At 49.2% G+C, this 16,555-nt stretch overlaps 1 protein-coding gene across 1 annotated transcript; it reads left to right on the top strand.

The window, feature by feature from the left end:
- Positions 1-2,835: 2,835 nt before the first annotated feature.
- RHBDD2 (rhomboid domain containing 2) lies at positions 2,836-11,765 on the top strand. Its single transcript, XM_063173718.1, has 4 exons — positions 2,836-2,980; positions 5,169-5,570; positions 7,129-7,279; positions 9,442-11,765. Exons 1-4 carry the CDS (start codon positions 2,836-2,838, stop codon positions 9,800-9,802), a joined length of 1,059 nt encoding a protein of 352 aa, XP_063029788.1. The 3' UTR covers positions 9,803-11,765.
- Positions 11,766-16,555: the final 4,790 nt, after the last annotated feature.

Raw genomic sequence — 16,555 nt, 5'->3', positions numbered from 1 at the left:
GCAACTCGCGCGGACTGCGGGGCCGGGCGGCCAATCAGAGAGCGCGGCGCCTACCACTCGCTGGGGAAGCGGGGGGTAGGGGAGGTGAGCTGGGCCGTGCCAAGGTACAGCGGGCGGGGGGAGGAGTTGTACCAAGGGGAGAGGGTGCGAGGATGTGCGGGCACAGCGTCAAAGGATTAAATTAATTTAATTAATTAAATTAATAAGCGCGTGGTCAGGGCACGCAGCGGGAAATGGGGGTTTGCACACACTGCTTTCCGCAGCAGTAGCCCCCCTATTTCCCTCAGTACCTCACTTGTGCATCACCGTTTGTAGCAGATGCTAAATGGGCTTAGAGAAAACATCCAAAATCTGGGTCCTAAAGGAAAAATAAGAAAGGTTTGCCAGCGTTTCTGGGTATCTTAAAAAGCCAAATATCAACTTGGAGAATGGCTTTCCAAAGAAAGGGACGGGTCATGATCTTGGGAGCCACTTCTGTGAAACGTGAGGGTTTGCTTCAGAGAGTAAGAGTGATGAAATGAGAAGACAGCAAAAGCAATGTTGATTATTTAATCTGATTATTTTTAGAAGTTGTATTTCTTGTTTCACATCAAACCACCCTCTTGTTGGAGTTGGTAAGTGAACACTTGCACCTTTCTGTCTAGGGACAGTCTGCACATGCAGACTGAGAACAGTGAGGATTTACCCTGGGGTTTTTTTTATTAATTTATTTTCAAGGCAGTGTGGAGCTTTCTCTGATTTCAGCTGAATGCTTTGAGCAGATTTGAGAGAAGTTGGGCTGTTTCTTTCCACCCTGGGCGTAGCAGCAGGAGGCAGATCCCACTGCCACAGCCAAAAATAAGTTTGGGCAAAACAAGCAGTGACTGGAATGATTAATTAAAGAAAAAAAAAAAAAAAAAAAAAGGGGGGTTGAGCTCCCTGCCTGTCTTTTGGTTTCTCCTTGAGAAACTTTATTCCTCCAGCCTTGATATCTTCTACTGCTCTGTGAGTCTGCCTGTGCCAACCTGGGAGCTCACAAAGGGATTAGGACAGATCCCAAATGATGCTCCCTAGACAGGGGATGTGGGGGATGTAGAGCCTCTGGGTGTTTGTGCATTCCTCAGGGGCTGAAGGCTTCTCATAGGTGGAAATGGAATTAATTCAGAGAGAGTTTCAGGCTTTTGTGCCTGCCTGCTGATAGATCTGTGCTATGGTCCCGACCAAAAACTTTGAAGCTGAGATGTGGGAAAAACATCAGCCCTTCAACCCTCTGCTCTTTCCCCTCGGCTGGAAGTGATCCCAGCTGCTTCAAATCCTTCTCCACTTTGCAAAATCGGAGGTGGTGTGGGACGATTAAGCCAATATTCTGGGGGATTGAAGGCAGACAACACAAACCTACCACAGGTTTTGGTATGAGCATGGCAGGAGCAGCTGAGGTGTGGATGTTCCACTCAGCCTGTGAGTCCCATGTCCAGTTCTGGGGCTCTCAGTTCAGGAAGGACACTGAGGGGCTGAGCAGAGAAGGGAACAGAGCTGGGGAAAGCTCTTGTGAAAAATGCCAGTCACTTGTTTTAAAAATTTTAAAAATTTAATAGTAATAAAGTGGTTACAAAAATAGCAATATAATTAGAATAATAATAATTTGGACAATTTGAATTAGGACAATATGAGACAATAAAAACAAAGAGTTACGGATGTCCAGGTACTTTTTTCTGGGCAGCATGAGCCCAAAAAAGGACCCATGCTAACGGAGGATTAACCCTTAAAAACAACAGCCTGTTGCATATTCATACACCTCATACATGATGCATAAATTCCATTCAAACACAGGATTCTGTCTGGTCATCATCAACTTCTTCCTCTGAATCCTGACAGCTCTTCAGGGCTGACCAAGGCAGGAAGAAGTTTGTTTCTCCTGATAAAGGGGCAATAAATTCTTTTTCTCTGACAGATTTAGGTGTCCTGTGGCTGCTATCTCACTGTGAGTCCTTTCTTTAGAAAAAAAGTATCTTGCATAGCATAGTTTCTATTTTAACCTTATGTTATAACCTAAAACTATATTTAACACAGTAATTAAGAGAATTAATGCAGCATAACTTTCTAACATATCACATATAATATTCATTTTAATATTTTCAAAAGGACAATAATAAAATACACATTTATCACAGAGAGGACCTTCTTGTGCTCTACAATTATCTTACAGGAGGTCGTAGCCAGGTGAGGGCTGGGCTCTGCTTCAAGGGACAGGGTGAGAAGATTTAGTCATAAGCTGCATCACAGCAGGTTCAGGATGTGGGAAATGAGGAGGAATATATGAGGAGGAATTCCTTCATAGAAAGGGCGATTAAACATTGGAAGGGGCTGCCCAGGGTAACCATGGAGTCTTTGGAGTCTTTGAGGTCGTCCCTGGAGGTGTTTACAGAATCAGTGAATGTGGCACAGAGTGCTCTGGGCTAGTTGACATGGTGGTGTTCATCAGTCACGGGTTGGACTCGATGATCCCAGAGACCTTTTCCAGGCTGATTGATTATCTATTCCCAGCAGCCAGACCCTGTGAGTGGCTGGTGGCTTAGATGGGCCTCCCACCCTGGGGCTCAGTGGGCACACCCGGCTAGAACGCAGCCCTGAGCGGGCTCCCAGCGAGACATCACACCTCTCGCTGCGATATTTCCCTTTCTGAACAGGGCAAATATAACAATAATTAAATAAAAACCCAAATGAGGGGGTGGAGAGAGAGAGAAAGCGAGAAACCCCCCTCGTTTCCATGGTAACGACAGCACAGCGCCTCTTGTTACCATGGTAACGACCAGGCCTTCCGGCGTTGCCCGGAAGCGGCGGGCGCGCGGGGCAGCAATGGCGGCGCCCTGGGCCCCGCCGGCCGCCGCCGCCCTCACGGTGCTGCTGTCGCTCGGAGCCTCCGCGCCTGGGCTGCTGCGGGCTGTCCCTGCCGCCCGCTCCGCCGCCGCGCTGCGCCCCGCTGCCCTGCACGACGGGGAAGGTGAGCGGGGCCGCCGGAAGGGACAGCCGCTGCCTCTTTGGTCCCTCTGCTTTCTCCCTTCCGTGCCTTCCCCAAATCCCTTTGTGTCTCCTTTCTCCGGCCTTCCTCAAATCCCAACGCAGCTTTTGTGTGCCCTCTCTCCGGTCTTCTCCTTGTCCTGCCCTGGACCCCGTGGTACCACCAAGCCCCCATTTCTGTTCATTTCCTCAAGCCTGTCTCCGAGTCCGCTGCTCCCTCCTGTCCGTCTCTCCGTGTCCTTTTCTTCCCTCTCTCCGCGTCTCTTTTCTTCCTCCTTTCCGTGTCCTTTTCTTCCCTCTCTCCGCGTCTCTTTTCTTCCCCCTTTCCGTGTCCTTTTCTTCCCTCTCTCCCTGTCCCTTTTCTTCCCTTTCTCCCTGTCCCTTTTCTTCCCCCTTTCCGTGTCCTTTTCTTCCCTCTCTCCCTGTCCCTTTTCCCCCCTCTCTCCGTGCCCTTCCCCGGGCCTGCCCCAAGCTTCCTGCTCACCCATCTCAGTCCCTGGACATCTGGCTGCTCCTCCACACCCTCATCTTTGTCCTTTGCCTATCAGCTCAGGGGATAACACTACTGGGAGCCTGAGGGATTTGTGTTTCTCAGTCCCTGTGGTATTCCCAGAATGATTTTTATCACGCTTTTAATTCCAGCTTACCCCTGTGCAGTGATTTCCTTGATCAGTCCCGTTCTCCTCACGTGTCTCCAGGGGCTGCACTGCATTGTTGTGTTTCTCACTGGTGTTTTTCTGCCTGTGGAACTGAGGTTGATGGGAGGGAGGTGGAGAAATGTCTCAATCCTTGCTGTGAGCCATGGGGAACACCTAAACAGAGGGCCCAGAAACACTTCTGAGGTGTGACAACCTCCAGACTGGTGTTTGTGAGGGAAGAGATGAGAATCTGTCTCCTTGTTCTCAGAAGGCTGAATATTATATTATATTATATTATATTATATTATATTATATTATATTATATTATATTATATTATATTATATTATATTATATTATATTATATTATATTATATTATATTATATTATATTATATTTTTTCTATTATTTTTTCTATTATTTTTCTAATTTTTCTATTATGTTATTTATTATATAATATATAATATGTAAAATGTTATATTATATTATATTATATTTTGTTTTTCTATTATTTTTCTAATTTTCTATTATGTTATATATTATATAATATATAATATGTAAAATGTTATATTATATTATATTATATTATATTATATTATATTATATTATATTATATTATATTATATTATATTATATTATATTATATTATATTATATTTTTCTATTGTTTTATTATTTTTCTATTGTTTTATTATTTTTCTATTGTTTTATTATTTTTCTATTTTCTATTATGTTATACATTATATAATATGTTATATATAATATATTTTCTATTATACTTTCTAATATATTATATATTATATTTTCTATATTCTATTCTATTCTATATTCTATTATACATTACATTATAGAACACCTCTACTAAAACTATACTAAAAATGTTCATTAATTAACAAGAATGAATAATAAAAACTCAAGGCTGATTCAGAGTCCAACCCACTGGCTGTGATTGGTCATTAATTAAAAACAATCCACATGGAACCAATCAAAGATGCACCTGTTGGTAAATGATCTCCAGACCACATACCAAAACAATCAGATAATTATTGTTTTCATTCTTTTCTGAGGCGTCTCAGCTTCCCAGGAGAAAATCCTGGGCAAAGAGGATTTTTCAGAAAATATCCTGGTGACACCAGACATTTTTGGTGGCGAAAATCAGCCTGGCAGCAATTTAAGAACTGTTTATCTTTTTGCCAAAATCATCAGTACTGTAACAGTTATTTTTATGTCTCTTGCCTTCAATTTTAATGAGACTGAAATTTACTACAGATGCTGTTGCTGTTTTCCAGGCAGCTTCCCAGGAAGCAGCAAGAGCCAGCCCATATGTTTGTGACACCCAAGACAGCACTTTTCCCCACTCTATCTGCTTATTTATGCCTGGTTTTAGAGGCCTCAGGTTCCTTCTCTTCTCCACCAGGATAGAAATGAAAGCTCTTCATGAATCCCATGGGCTCACTCTCCCTGTGCTCAAGCCTGCAATTGTTTTCCAGCAGCCCCAGTGCTGTCTGTGCCTGTCTGAGGTGCTGCTGTGCTCAGTTCACAGGTTGATCACCTACATCTTCATCTATGAGGACCTGACCTCCCTGGCCTGTGGTGCTGTCATCATCTGGTACTTTGCTGGCAGCTTTGAGAAGAACGTGGGCACAGTGAAGCACTGCATCCTCACTGCCGCTTTCTCTGTGCTCTCTGCCCTCCTCTACCTCTTCCTCCAGCCCCTTGTCTCCAGGCTGCTGGAGGTGGGAGATGCCAAGGGGTTCATGCCAGTGGCTTTTGCCATGCTGGGGGTGTCCAGCACCCGCTCACGCATGAAGAGAACTCTGCTTTTGGGGTACAGAGTTCCTGTGCTGCTGGTGCCGTGGTTTGGGCTCTGCCTGGCGTGGTTTGTCCCTCATTCTTCCCTCTTGGGGAACCTGTGTGGGCTCCTGGTTGGGAAAGCCTGTATCCTTTGTGAGTGGGAAGCCCTGGGCCAGAGCAGGATGGTGGTGGGAAGTGCTGGAGTTCTCACTTCTGGCTTTCCCTGCACTCTTGTCCTGCACTGAACCCTCACTGGCTTTTCTCATGCTCATCCCATCTTATTCTGGATTTGTGTTCCATCTCTCACTGCCCCTAACCCTCACTGGCTTTTCTCATCCCACCCCATTCTGGGTTTGTGTTTCACCTCTCACTGCCCCAACCCTCACTGGCTCATCCCACCCCATTCTGAATTTCTGTTTCACTCACACTGCCCCCAGCCCTCACTGGCTTTTCTCCTGCTCATCCCATTCTAAATTTGTGTTTCACCTCACACTGCCCCCAACCCTCACTGGCTTTTCTCATCCCACCCCATTCTGGGTTTGTGTTTCACTCACACTGCCCCTAACCCTCACTGGCTTTTCTCATGCTCATCCCATCCTGGATTTTCTCATCCCACCCCATTCTGCATTTGTGTTTCACTCACACTGCCCCCAACCCTCACTGGCTTTTCTCATCCCACCCCATTCTGGATTTGTGTTTTGTTGCTGTCAAGGTGGTCACAACACAAAGCAGTCTCAGATGGCAGCTCTTTATTATTGAACATGGCTGAGTTTTTATGCACTTTCTAATTGTTTATGTTTTTTCTACCCTAACTATTGGCCACAATAAGTCAACATAACACTCATAGTAAAAAGTTACTGTGACTTCAACTAGCTTTCTAAAAATACCTCGTCCAGCTGCAAAATTCTCTTATCTTTCTTCAATTCCTCACTTCTCTGAGTCTCTTTAGTTACAACCTTAAAGAGATCTCTTTATCAGCTTCTTCTTGCTTCTGAGCTTCTTTTCACTCCTTTAGCTAACAAGCCCTCTTAGCCCCTTCCACAGTGTTTCACCTCACACTGCCCCTAACCCTCACTGGCTTTTCTCATCCCACCCCGTTCTGCATTTGTGTTTCACCTCTCACTGCCCCAACCCTCACTGGCTCATCCCACCTCATTCTGCATTTGTGTTTCACTCACACTGCCCCTAACCCTCACTGGCTTTTCTCATCCCATTCTGCATTTGTATTTCACTCACACTGCCCCTAACCCTCACTGGCTTTTCTCCTGCTCATCCCATTCTAAATTTGTGTTTCACCTCACACTGCTCCTAACTCTCACTGGCTTTTCTCATGCTCATCCCATTCTGGGTTTTCTCGTCCCACCCCATTCTGAATTTCTGTTTCACTCACACTGCCCCCAGCCCTCACTGGCTTTTCTCATCCCATCCCATTCTGCATTTCTGTTTCACCTCACACTGCTCCTAACCCACACTGGCTTTTCTCATCCCATCCCATTCTAGATTTGTGTTTCACTCCCACTGCCCATTCTCAGTGCCTGCAGAGAATGTGGAGCTGAGGAAGGTGATGGTCTCTGAAGGTGCTGCTGGGTAGAGCTGGGAGAATTCTCCAGAGGAAGTGGTTTGGGAACAGAGGGGCTCTGTGTGGCTGTGTCAGAAATGAGTGTGTTGTCCTCAGCTCTCCTTAACAAGCTCCTGATCTCAGATGGTCTTGGCTACTGTTTCTGCTTGGATTTCCCAGAGTCTGTGGGCTCTAAGCTGGACCAGGTGTTCCCTTTCACTCTGCTGAAGAGGATACCAGGGCTGAAATACATCCCAGGGTCCTTAGCAGAGAGGAGAGCCTCTGGAAACAGCATGTAAGTACAGGAGTTCCTGTGAAACATTTGTAGGGGAATTTTGAGGTGTGAGCAGAGGCCTTAAATCATCTCTCAAAGCTGCATTGTGCCTCTCCTGTTCACAGAGTAGGTGCCATGGGGAGCAGAGTCACCCAGTGATGTTACAGTGGTGACATTTGTGTGACTAATGAATCACTACACATTAATTCAACCAGGTCTTTAAGTGGAGGTTCTAGACCTCTCCTTTGCTGCAAGGGCAGTTTGTACACTGGGAATATTGCAGCTCTGGCTCACAGGAAAGCTAAATTGTGTAACTCTGCCCCAGCTTCAGGCAGTTGTTCCTGGCTATGTGGCTCCCTGGGCCATGATCCTTATCTTTACCTGCCCCACCTTTCCTGCCAGGAATGCTGTGAAGTGAGTTGTGTCCAATCCTACTTATGACCACAGCATTGTAAATTAAGGATGGCACTTAAAAAAATTCAGTGCAGACCTTTTGGTGTCTTTTAACAAAAGACCTTTTGGTGTCTTTTAAACCTTTCAGCAGGTTTTCAGTGTCAAGGCAATGTTGCTTTACAGAAAAGAAACCTTAGGGCCCACACGCAGGAAAGCTTTTAAGTTTAACACAAACCATGAGAATTCATTTGTACTCTAAAAAGCTTCAAAATGCAGGTCAAATATTTACTTATTCTAAGGTGTCCTTTCAGTTTCACAGAGGAAAAATAGTTTTCTATTCAAGGTTACATTTTATGTATTGTTTAAGCCATCAGCTTGCTGTAAAGTTTTATTTGAAGTGGAAGCATTCCCAGGTGTTTGCACTGCCCTCACCCATGGTGAAACCATAAAAACAACCCTTGCCTGCAGCAGGAATGTCCCCCAGGTCCATCAGGGCACTCAAAACCTGTGAGTGCTTGCAGGGGAGGACAGACAGAGCCAGAATTTGTGTTTTTCCCTCTCTCCCTCCTGTGCCAGTGCAGCTTTGGGGAGGAGAGGGAGCCTGGCTCTGTGCTGAGCCTGTGTCAGCAGCAGTCCCATCCTGCTGTGCACACACCTCAGTGCCTGAGCCTGCCTCCTTTGCTGAGGTGACACAGACTGTTGTGACACAAAGGTATTTACATGAACGTTTGACTATCAGAGGGTGAGAAAGTGTTTCTAGGATGCTTCCACTGCTGCAGCTGAATTTGCATGTCTGTGTCTTAGATACAACTTCTGGAGTTTAATTTTTATTATTTTGATGCTTATTTCCAAGCAAAAGCTCTTAATAGTTTGGGATTTGTTTGAATTTCAAATTTTCATAAGGTTCAGGCTTTAAATGGCTGCAAGGCAGGAGATATTTCTTTGAAGTCCAGGCCTTGGCATCGTGTTTGTGTCCACAAATAAAAATCCAAACTTAATCCCACACCTCAAATAATTAAAAAGAAATCTCCAAGCCTGAAAATCCCAGCATGGAGCCAGTCTCTTCTTCTTGCTGGGAACTTGGCACCCATGGCTTGATGAATATTGCCTGGATTCTCAGCTCTCATCCTCATGTGCGTGGGCTGAGCAGCACTCCTGAAGTCCCAGAGGCTGAGGCTGGCAGGCAGATTGCCTCTCTCCTGATAGGTTTTGGCAGGATGAGTCATGCCTTCTGCTGGCAAACCCTTGCTTCTGAATGATTAATTTTATTTCTAACTCTCTCTTTTATTTCTAACTCTTTCCTCCTTCCTTTTTTTTTTTTTTTTCTTTTCCCTTTGCTCCATACTCTGGGTTCTTACTCGCACCAAAGGCCTTTTGTGTTTTCTTGATAAATAACACTTGGCAGCTGTAAGTTCTCCTGATTAATGACTTGGCAGATGTGTCACTCACAGGGCAGGGAGGATGTGCCCAGGGATCTCAAAGCATGTTGAAATTTGGCTTTGTGTGTTCCTTGCACAAAGAGTCTGGGGCCAAGAGCCAGGCTGGTTCAGTGGGTGTGGAGTGAGAGTGGGTTGGGAGTGGGAACAGCTGTCCTGGGAGGCCACTAAAGACATTTTTTACTCAAGTGCTACTTATAATGAGAGCTTCTGTTGTAGTGAATCCCTCTGATGGATTGCAGTGACCTCTCTGAGCGCTGGTCAGGAGGAAATCTGCCCCCTGGGCATTTCCAGCACTAATTATGCAATGGCAGCTCTGAGCACAGTGTAACCTTCTGTTTTCTTCCTGCCCAGGATTAAAGCCGTGCCTGGCACTTACCCCACCCAGAGCTACCACTGCCCATCGCCTCTGGCTCTTCCTGCTCACCCCAGTGCTCAGGGCCAGGCCTTTCATCACAGCCAGGCTCTGGGACAGCAGGCACCTCAGCATGGCCCTGCTGCAGGACACAGCCCCAGCTCTGCCCCCTGCCAAGCCAGAGGTGCCTTTGGACAGTGCCCTGGGCAGGCTGGAGCCTCACCAGGACAGTGCTGCCAGCTGGGCAAATTGTCTGTCCCACAGCCATCAACAGCCATGGGCCTTCAGCCAGCAGCAGGGCACCCAGCAGCCCCAGTGGGGCCTGTTCCAGCTGAATTCACCAGGGTGCAGGTGTACTGATCCTCCAGAGAGCAGCAGGACTCACACAGGGCAGGAGTGCTGAGTGAGGCTGGCACAGCAGTGCATTGCTGGGATCTGTGCTGTGTCTGGGTGAGTGTTGGTAGCTCCAGGGAAAGCCATTCCCTTGCTACTTGAATTATATTTCCTTTATAATTTTTTCTTTATTTTAACTTTTTGATGTGGCTGGAGGATGGGAACTGTATCACCTCTGTGAACTTCTCATCTTTTTTAAGTCTTTCTTTGCTGCATTTAGCAGCTGCCTTTTCCCACAATTCCACTGGAGTTCCAGTGCACCAGCTCCCCAGGCCAAGGTAGGAACCTCAGTGGCAAACACTGAGCAAATCTGGGCTTTAACTAAGATTTGCTCATGCTCATTTGCAGCTTTAACTGAACTGCAGCAATAAGCAATAAGCACTTCCCATTTACATTCCTGTCTTTTTTACAGCTTTGATGTAGCTAAACCCCAAAAGAGTGGGAATCATATGAGCTTTAGCTTGTAACTTAAAATTAAATGAAGGAGGACAATGTCTGTTCTACTGGTGACTTGTCCACTTAAGAGAGTGCCTTGAAGAGGGCTTGTTACACCAACCTGGGGCAGGAGGAGAGAATACAGAGTAGCTTCTTCTGCTCCAAAACACAGCTCTAAAATGCTGAAGGTCCTGTGCCTGCATCAATGGATTGCCTTCATTTTCTGAGAGCATTGCACCAGCCCAGCCTGTATCACCAGCACTTGGCAACCTCAAATGCCTGTGAAGTAGTGAGAGACTCTTCAATAAGGGATTTTGGCCCTTTGTGGAGCAAATATTTATAAATCCAAGGAGCTGGGAGGGACCTTAACAATGGGTTAGAAGAATTAAGTGGAATGTAGCAGTGCTGTTGGGGGTGTTCACACTGCTCAGCTTCAGCAATCTCACCCACCAATATTAGCACAATCTCTCTGTTTTTTTCAGAGCTGGTGGGCAGGAGTGTGGGAGAGGGGAGTTTTCAGCCAGGGATTTACAATAGGATTCACTGTTTGGTGCCTGAGGCTATAATGAAGGAGTTGCTGGGATTTGAGCTTTATTCCCAGCTGTGTAGCTCACTGTACAGTGCCCAGGAGGAATCTGCTGTCTCTGTGTCTGTAAATCAGCCAGGATCTCAACAACTGCCCTTGACTCTCCTTGGAGTTTTGCTGTGCTCCATAAAAAAGTGCTCCATGAAGCACCAAGTGCCATTCCTGCTCTTGGAGATGTTCTTGCTGTGCCTCACCCATCCCCAGAAACTCCACAGCCTCGGGGCTCCTCCCTGCTCTCCAGAGAAGCCTGGCCAGAGGCAGCTCTGGCACATTCCAAACCTCTTTCATTTTTCCATCATCAGGGTGAGAACAAACCCTGAGTTGTCACCCAGCTGCTTTACTTCTCCAGCAGTCCCTCTGGAGTCACTGCCATGGTCCCATGTGGGATCCAGGGACTTCCTTTTGGAGGAGACCAAAGTCAGTGTTGAGAACTTGCACCTCACAGGAGTAAAACATGAGTAAGAAGCTCTTCTTGTGAAGGTGAGCACCCAGGCAAGGCTTTCAGCATCAGCTTGGGAACCAACTTGGAGTTTTGGGACAACTCTGTTTCATACCTGATTATTTCCTCTGTGGGATCACAAGTGGACTTGATTTCATGGTCCTGTTTTTCCTGCTGACAGCAATTGCATTGTTGCACTTTTAGTGTGGGCAAGAGCAGGATAAGGAGTTTGTTTGGAATTTAAAAGCATTTTTAATACCAGGAAAGAAATGCTAGAGATAACATTGAAATGTTGACACTCCACTCCTGTTAGTGCCTTGATTTTTCCTCCTTGTGAAATCCTTGCCTGTAAACTGAGGAATTTTACCACTGATTTTTTTTTTTTACCAGAAGGGTGATGAGGATCAATAGCAATCACAAATGTTGTGTGTCTCCAAAGCGTGAACTTGAAATAGAATCTGAAAGATGGACTGGTTTTCTCTGGGATTGTTTACAGTGGGGAGCTGGAGCTGCCCCTTGGGGGAATGGGTGGGGGGAATCAGTGGGGTGGGATCAGGGGGATAGGATGTGTGGGGTGGGATCTGTGGGGTGGATCAGTGGGATGGGATCAGTGGTGTGGGATGGAATCAGTGGGGCAGGATCAGTGGGGGTGGATCAATGGGATGGGATCCCTGGGGCAGGATCTGTGGGATGGGATCAGGGGGATGGGATCTGTGGAATGGATCAGTGGGATGGAGTCTGTAGGATGGGATCCCTGGGGTGGGATAAGTGGAATGGGATCTCTGGAGTGGGATCAGTGGGGTGGATCAGTGGGATCTGTGGGGTGGGATCAGTGTGATGGGATCCCTGGGGCAGGATCAGTGGGATGGGATCTATGGGGTGGAGTCTGTGGGAAGGATCAGTGGGATGGGTTCTGTGGGGCAGGATCAGTGGGATGGGATTTCTGGGGTGGGATCTGTGGGAAGAGGGATCAGTGGGGTGGGATCAGTGGGATCAGTGGGGTGGGATCAGTGGGATCTGTGGGGTGGGATCAGTGGTGTGGGATCCTTGAGGTGGGGTCAGTGGGGCGGGATCGGTGGGATGGAGTCTGTAGGATGGGATCCATGGGATGGGATCAGTGGGTTTAGTGGGGTGGGATCAGTGGTGTGGGATCCTTGGGGTGGGATCAGTGGGATGGAGTCTGTAGGGTGGGATCCATGGGATGGGATCAGTGGGATGGGATCCGTGGGTTTAGTGGGATGGGATCACTGGGATGGGATCAGTGGGATGGAATCGGTGGGGTGGAGTCTGTAGGATGGGATCCATGGGATGGGATCCGTGGGTTTAGTGGGGTGGGATCAGTGGGATGGGATCAGTGGGGTGGGATCAGTGGGGTGGAGTCTGTAGGATGGGATCCATGGGATGGGATCAGTGGGATGGGATCCGTGGGTTTAGTGGGGTGGGATCAGTGGGATGGAATCTGTGGGGTGGGATCGGTGGGATGGAGTCTGTAGGATGGGATCCATGGGATGGGATCCATGGGATGGGATCAGTGGGGTGGGATTGGTGGGATGGAGTCTGTAGGGTGGGATCACTGGGATGGGATCAGTGGGATGGGATCCGTGGGTTTAGTGGGATGGGATCCCTGGGGTGGGATCAGTGGGATGGAATCTGTGGGGTGGAGTCTGTAGGATGGGATCCATGGGATGGGATCAGTGGGTTTAGTGGGGTGGGATCAGTGGGATGGAATCTGTGGTGTGGGATCAGTGGGGTGGAGTCTGTAGGATGGGATCCCTGGGGTGGGATCACTGGGATGGAATCTGTGGGGTGGGATCAGTGGGGTCTGTAGGATGGGATCCATGGGATGGGATCCGTGGGTTTAGTGGATTGGGATCAGTGGGGTGGGATCAGTGGGGTGGAGTCTGTAGGATGGGATCCATGGGATGGGATCCGTGGGTTTAGTGGGGTGGGATCACTGGGATGGGATCGGTGGGGTTGGCACAGCAGTGTGTCAGGCCGGTGGCTTTGGTGGCGCAGTGAGGACGAGCGCTGGGGACAGGCGGTACTGCAGCTGCAATCCGCTGGATCCCGGTGTTTTTCCTGCTCCAGCTCCGTCAGTGATGCGGTGAGGGATCGCTCTCCCCGCAGAGCTGTCCCAGGGATGCGTTTCCAGAGAGCATTTCCTGGATTTAGTGCCAGGAACCCTCTAAGAGTCACCGCCCCGGTCCCAGGTGGTGCAAACCTCCCTCCAGCAGGGAAGGAGCAGCTTCTTTCCATGCTGGGACAAGACAACTGTCACAGCCTTCCAGATGAGGACAGGACTGAGCACAAAACCCCAGTTTGGATTTATTTTCTTTCTGCTCCCAGATCTTTTGGGAGCTTCTCAGTCGCTGTGGCAGATCACTTGGTCTCTCTGATTTCTGCAGCCTCCACAGTGTCCCCAAGGAGTGTTCAGAGTGCAGCTGCACCTCCTGGTCATGTGCAATGTGTTGGATCTGTCTTCAGTGCCCTTCAGATGGGTGTTTGTGGGGATTTCTTTTCTGTTCCCTGCTTTCCTGAGGGCATCCATTCCACAGTGAAATGCTCTTGGACAGTGGAGTCCAACAAATCCTCAGGGCTGAGTGTGAACTCAGAACTCATCACCCAGGGAAGTGAAGTTGCTGAGAGGGAGGAACCAGGTTGGGATGAGGATTTGTAAACATGTCTAAGGCTGAGAAGGGGATTTAAATTTGGAAGAGAGGGAAGTAAAAGTCATCAGCTCACTGGGCTTTGGCATCTGGCTGTCTCAGCTCTCAGCAATGTTACTCATCACACATTGCAGTACCCACTCATTTCCTTGGTGGGGAGACAGAGAATTGAAGTTCCTAAAGCAGGAAAAATTAAAAAAGAAGAAAAGAAAAAAAATCAACAACCTCCGAGTTCAGCCTGGGATGGCTGCCCCTGGGGTGACTGCCCTGGGAACGTGCTGTCCCTGGAGGTTGTTATTCAGTGCCTCTGGCTCATTCCTAGTAAAACTGCCCCTGCATCCCATGCCAGGGTGTGCAGAGAGTCCAGAAATCCCCTTGGGTTGCCCCCATGTCCTCAGAGGTCACTGCAGAGGGACAGTCAGGGGACAGTGCTGGGAGCAGAGCCAGCTGCTCCCTGTCCTTGCAGTAGCTGTCCTGCCATGGGAGGGATGCTCTGGATGTCCAAGTCCATCCCCTCTGCATGGTGCAAGGGAAGAGGAGTCAGGGGTACATGAGGAAAGCAGAACTGACTTTGACTCCGTTGCTGCCCCATGCAGGAGTGAGAGGGGACCCACAAAGAGGGGAGCCTGGCAGGGGACGTTGGTGCTGGCAGGAAAATGGGTCTGTGTTTGCTTTCCTGTCATTAACTTTGGCCATGCAGACATCCTGACTAGGGGCCAGGTTCCCTGTGCCAGGGCAGGACACTGCCAAACGCCACCTCCATGGCTGTCCCATGGTGTCCCCTGTCTGCTGGCACTGTGAGGGTTCTGTGGCCAAAAGTTCCGTCTCAAAAGTTCACTCTCTCCTCTGCTGGGAACAGAGGAGAGCTGGGAGAAACAGGCAGAGAGACAAAGCACTGAGCAAAGAGGTCTCTGTGGGCTGCAGGACTCTGCTGCAAACCCTGGGGGGGTTGGGCTGGGTGTGATGAGCCCCCAGCCCCTTCCCTGTGGGGACAGAATGGGACAGGCTGTGCCATTGGCACCTGATGGGATGACCCCAGCCATGGACCTGCTCTGTCCTGCTGTCCCCTCAGGACCACTGGGATCTTTAACCCATGTCCATTCACCCCACGGGGTAGGGTCACAGACCAGCCACCCCAGGGAGCTTCCACGGGGTCAATCCCAAAGCTGCTGTGAGTGGCACCAGTGTCACTTTGATTTTTTAAGATTTTTAAGCCTTCTGATGTTTACATTCTTGTAACGAACTTTCTCACATACTTTTTGTAAATAACTTATTGTTTTGTATTCTTTTATGGAAGAAGAGGAATTTGATGGACTGTTGGTTTGTCCAGTGTCATTGGAGAGGTGGCACTGTCACCCTTCAATCCACTGTCACTTTTGGAAATCTATAAATGTTGGAGTCAGGAAATAAACTTCCCTTTTTTCACCTTGAGAGCAGCAGTGTGTGTGCTCATGTTTAGTGTCCTGCAGTGACAGCACCAGGACTCGGGTGACCTCACAGCCCTGGACCCTCTGCTCAACTGCTGTCAGGAAACAGTGTGTCCCTGAATCCCTGGGTGTTCTTTGGGTCTGTGCCCCCTTCTCACACCTCTTCAGGTGCCTGCCAGGCCCAGCTCGAACTTTGGACCTTCCCCAAGTGATTTATTGACTCTGGAGCAAACGTCAACACCGCGCTGGCGTCAGGATGGTGACTTTGGATGTGCCAGGGGACCCAGCCTGGGGTGACCCCACACAGCTGTGGGGCTGCTCAGTGACAAGCTGTGCCTCTGGCTTTGGCCAAGCTGGGAACAGCAGAATTGTAACTCAGCTTCCCCCCAGAAAATCCAACAGGGAGGAGAGCAGCAGTTCCTGTGGGATCTGAGGTCTGGGTTGTGAAATGTCCCACTGGGAATGCTGGGGATGCTTCCAGAGCTGCTTGAGCAACTTCCTGCTGTGGCAGCGAGAGAAAGGCCACCCCAAAACACCGAAATCATCCGGGCTGTGGTTACATCAGAGCATGTGCTTGCCCCTGGCTCCATGGAGGATGGCAGTGACGGGTGCCAGCCCCACCATGGGGTCCCCTTGTCCCCCCACGGGGCCCTGGTGTGGGCAGTGACCCTGGGGGAGCCGGGGGTCCCACACCATGGGCACCCAGCAGTGGCCACAGACAGGGCTCCTGGGTCTGCAGGTGCAGGCTGAGCCCAGAGTTAGTGTCCAACACTGACCCTAAACATGACCCCACAGTGCCACAAGCCCTGCTCCCACTGTCACCTCAACTCTGGCCCCGCCATGCCCCAACACTCGCCCCCATACCCCAAACTACAATGTTCACCCCAACCTGTCCCCTCTCTGAGCCTGCCCCCAGATCGAGCCCCTGCTGGCACCCACGGTGGCCTCTGGGCCCTGTTCTGCACCCTGACCCCACCCGTGGCCCCCTCAGTCCTGACCGGCCCCTGACCCTCACCTCACCCGGCCCCTCCCGCCGCTCCTGTCCCTTTAAGACCCCCTTCCTGGGGCTGTACCACGCGCCGCCGCAGAGGGGTGATCTCCACAAGCGGGCGCGCTCTCCGCCTATTAGCGGGCGGCGAGGGCGGAGCGTGCTCCCCCGCGGGTGTG

Source organism: Melospiza melodia, chromosome 21 (assembly GCF_035770615.1).
Source record: "Melospiza melodia melodia isolate bMelMel2 chromosome 21, bMelMel2.pri, whole genome shotgun sequence".
Taxonomy (NCBI): domain Eukaryota; kingdom Metazoa; phylum Chordata; class Aves; order Passeriformes; family Passerellidae; genus Melospiza; species Melospiza melodia.
This window is presented reverse-complemented; position numbering and strand designations above follow the sequence as displayed.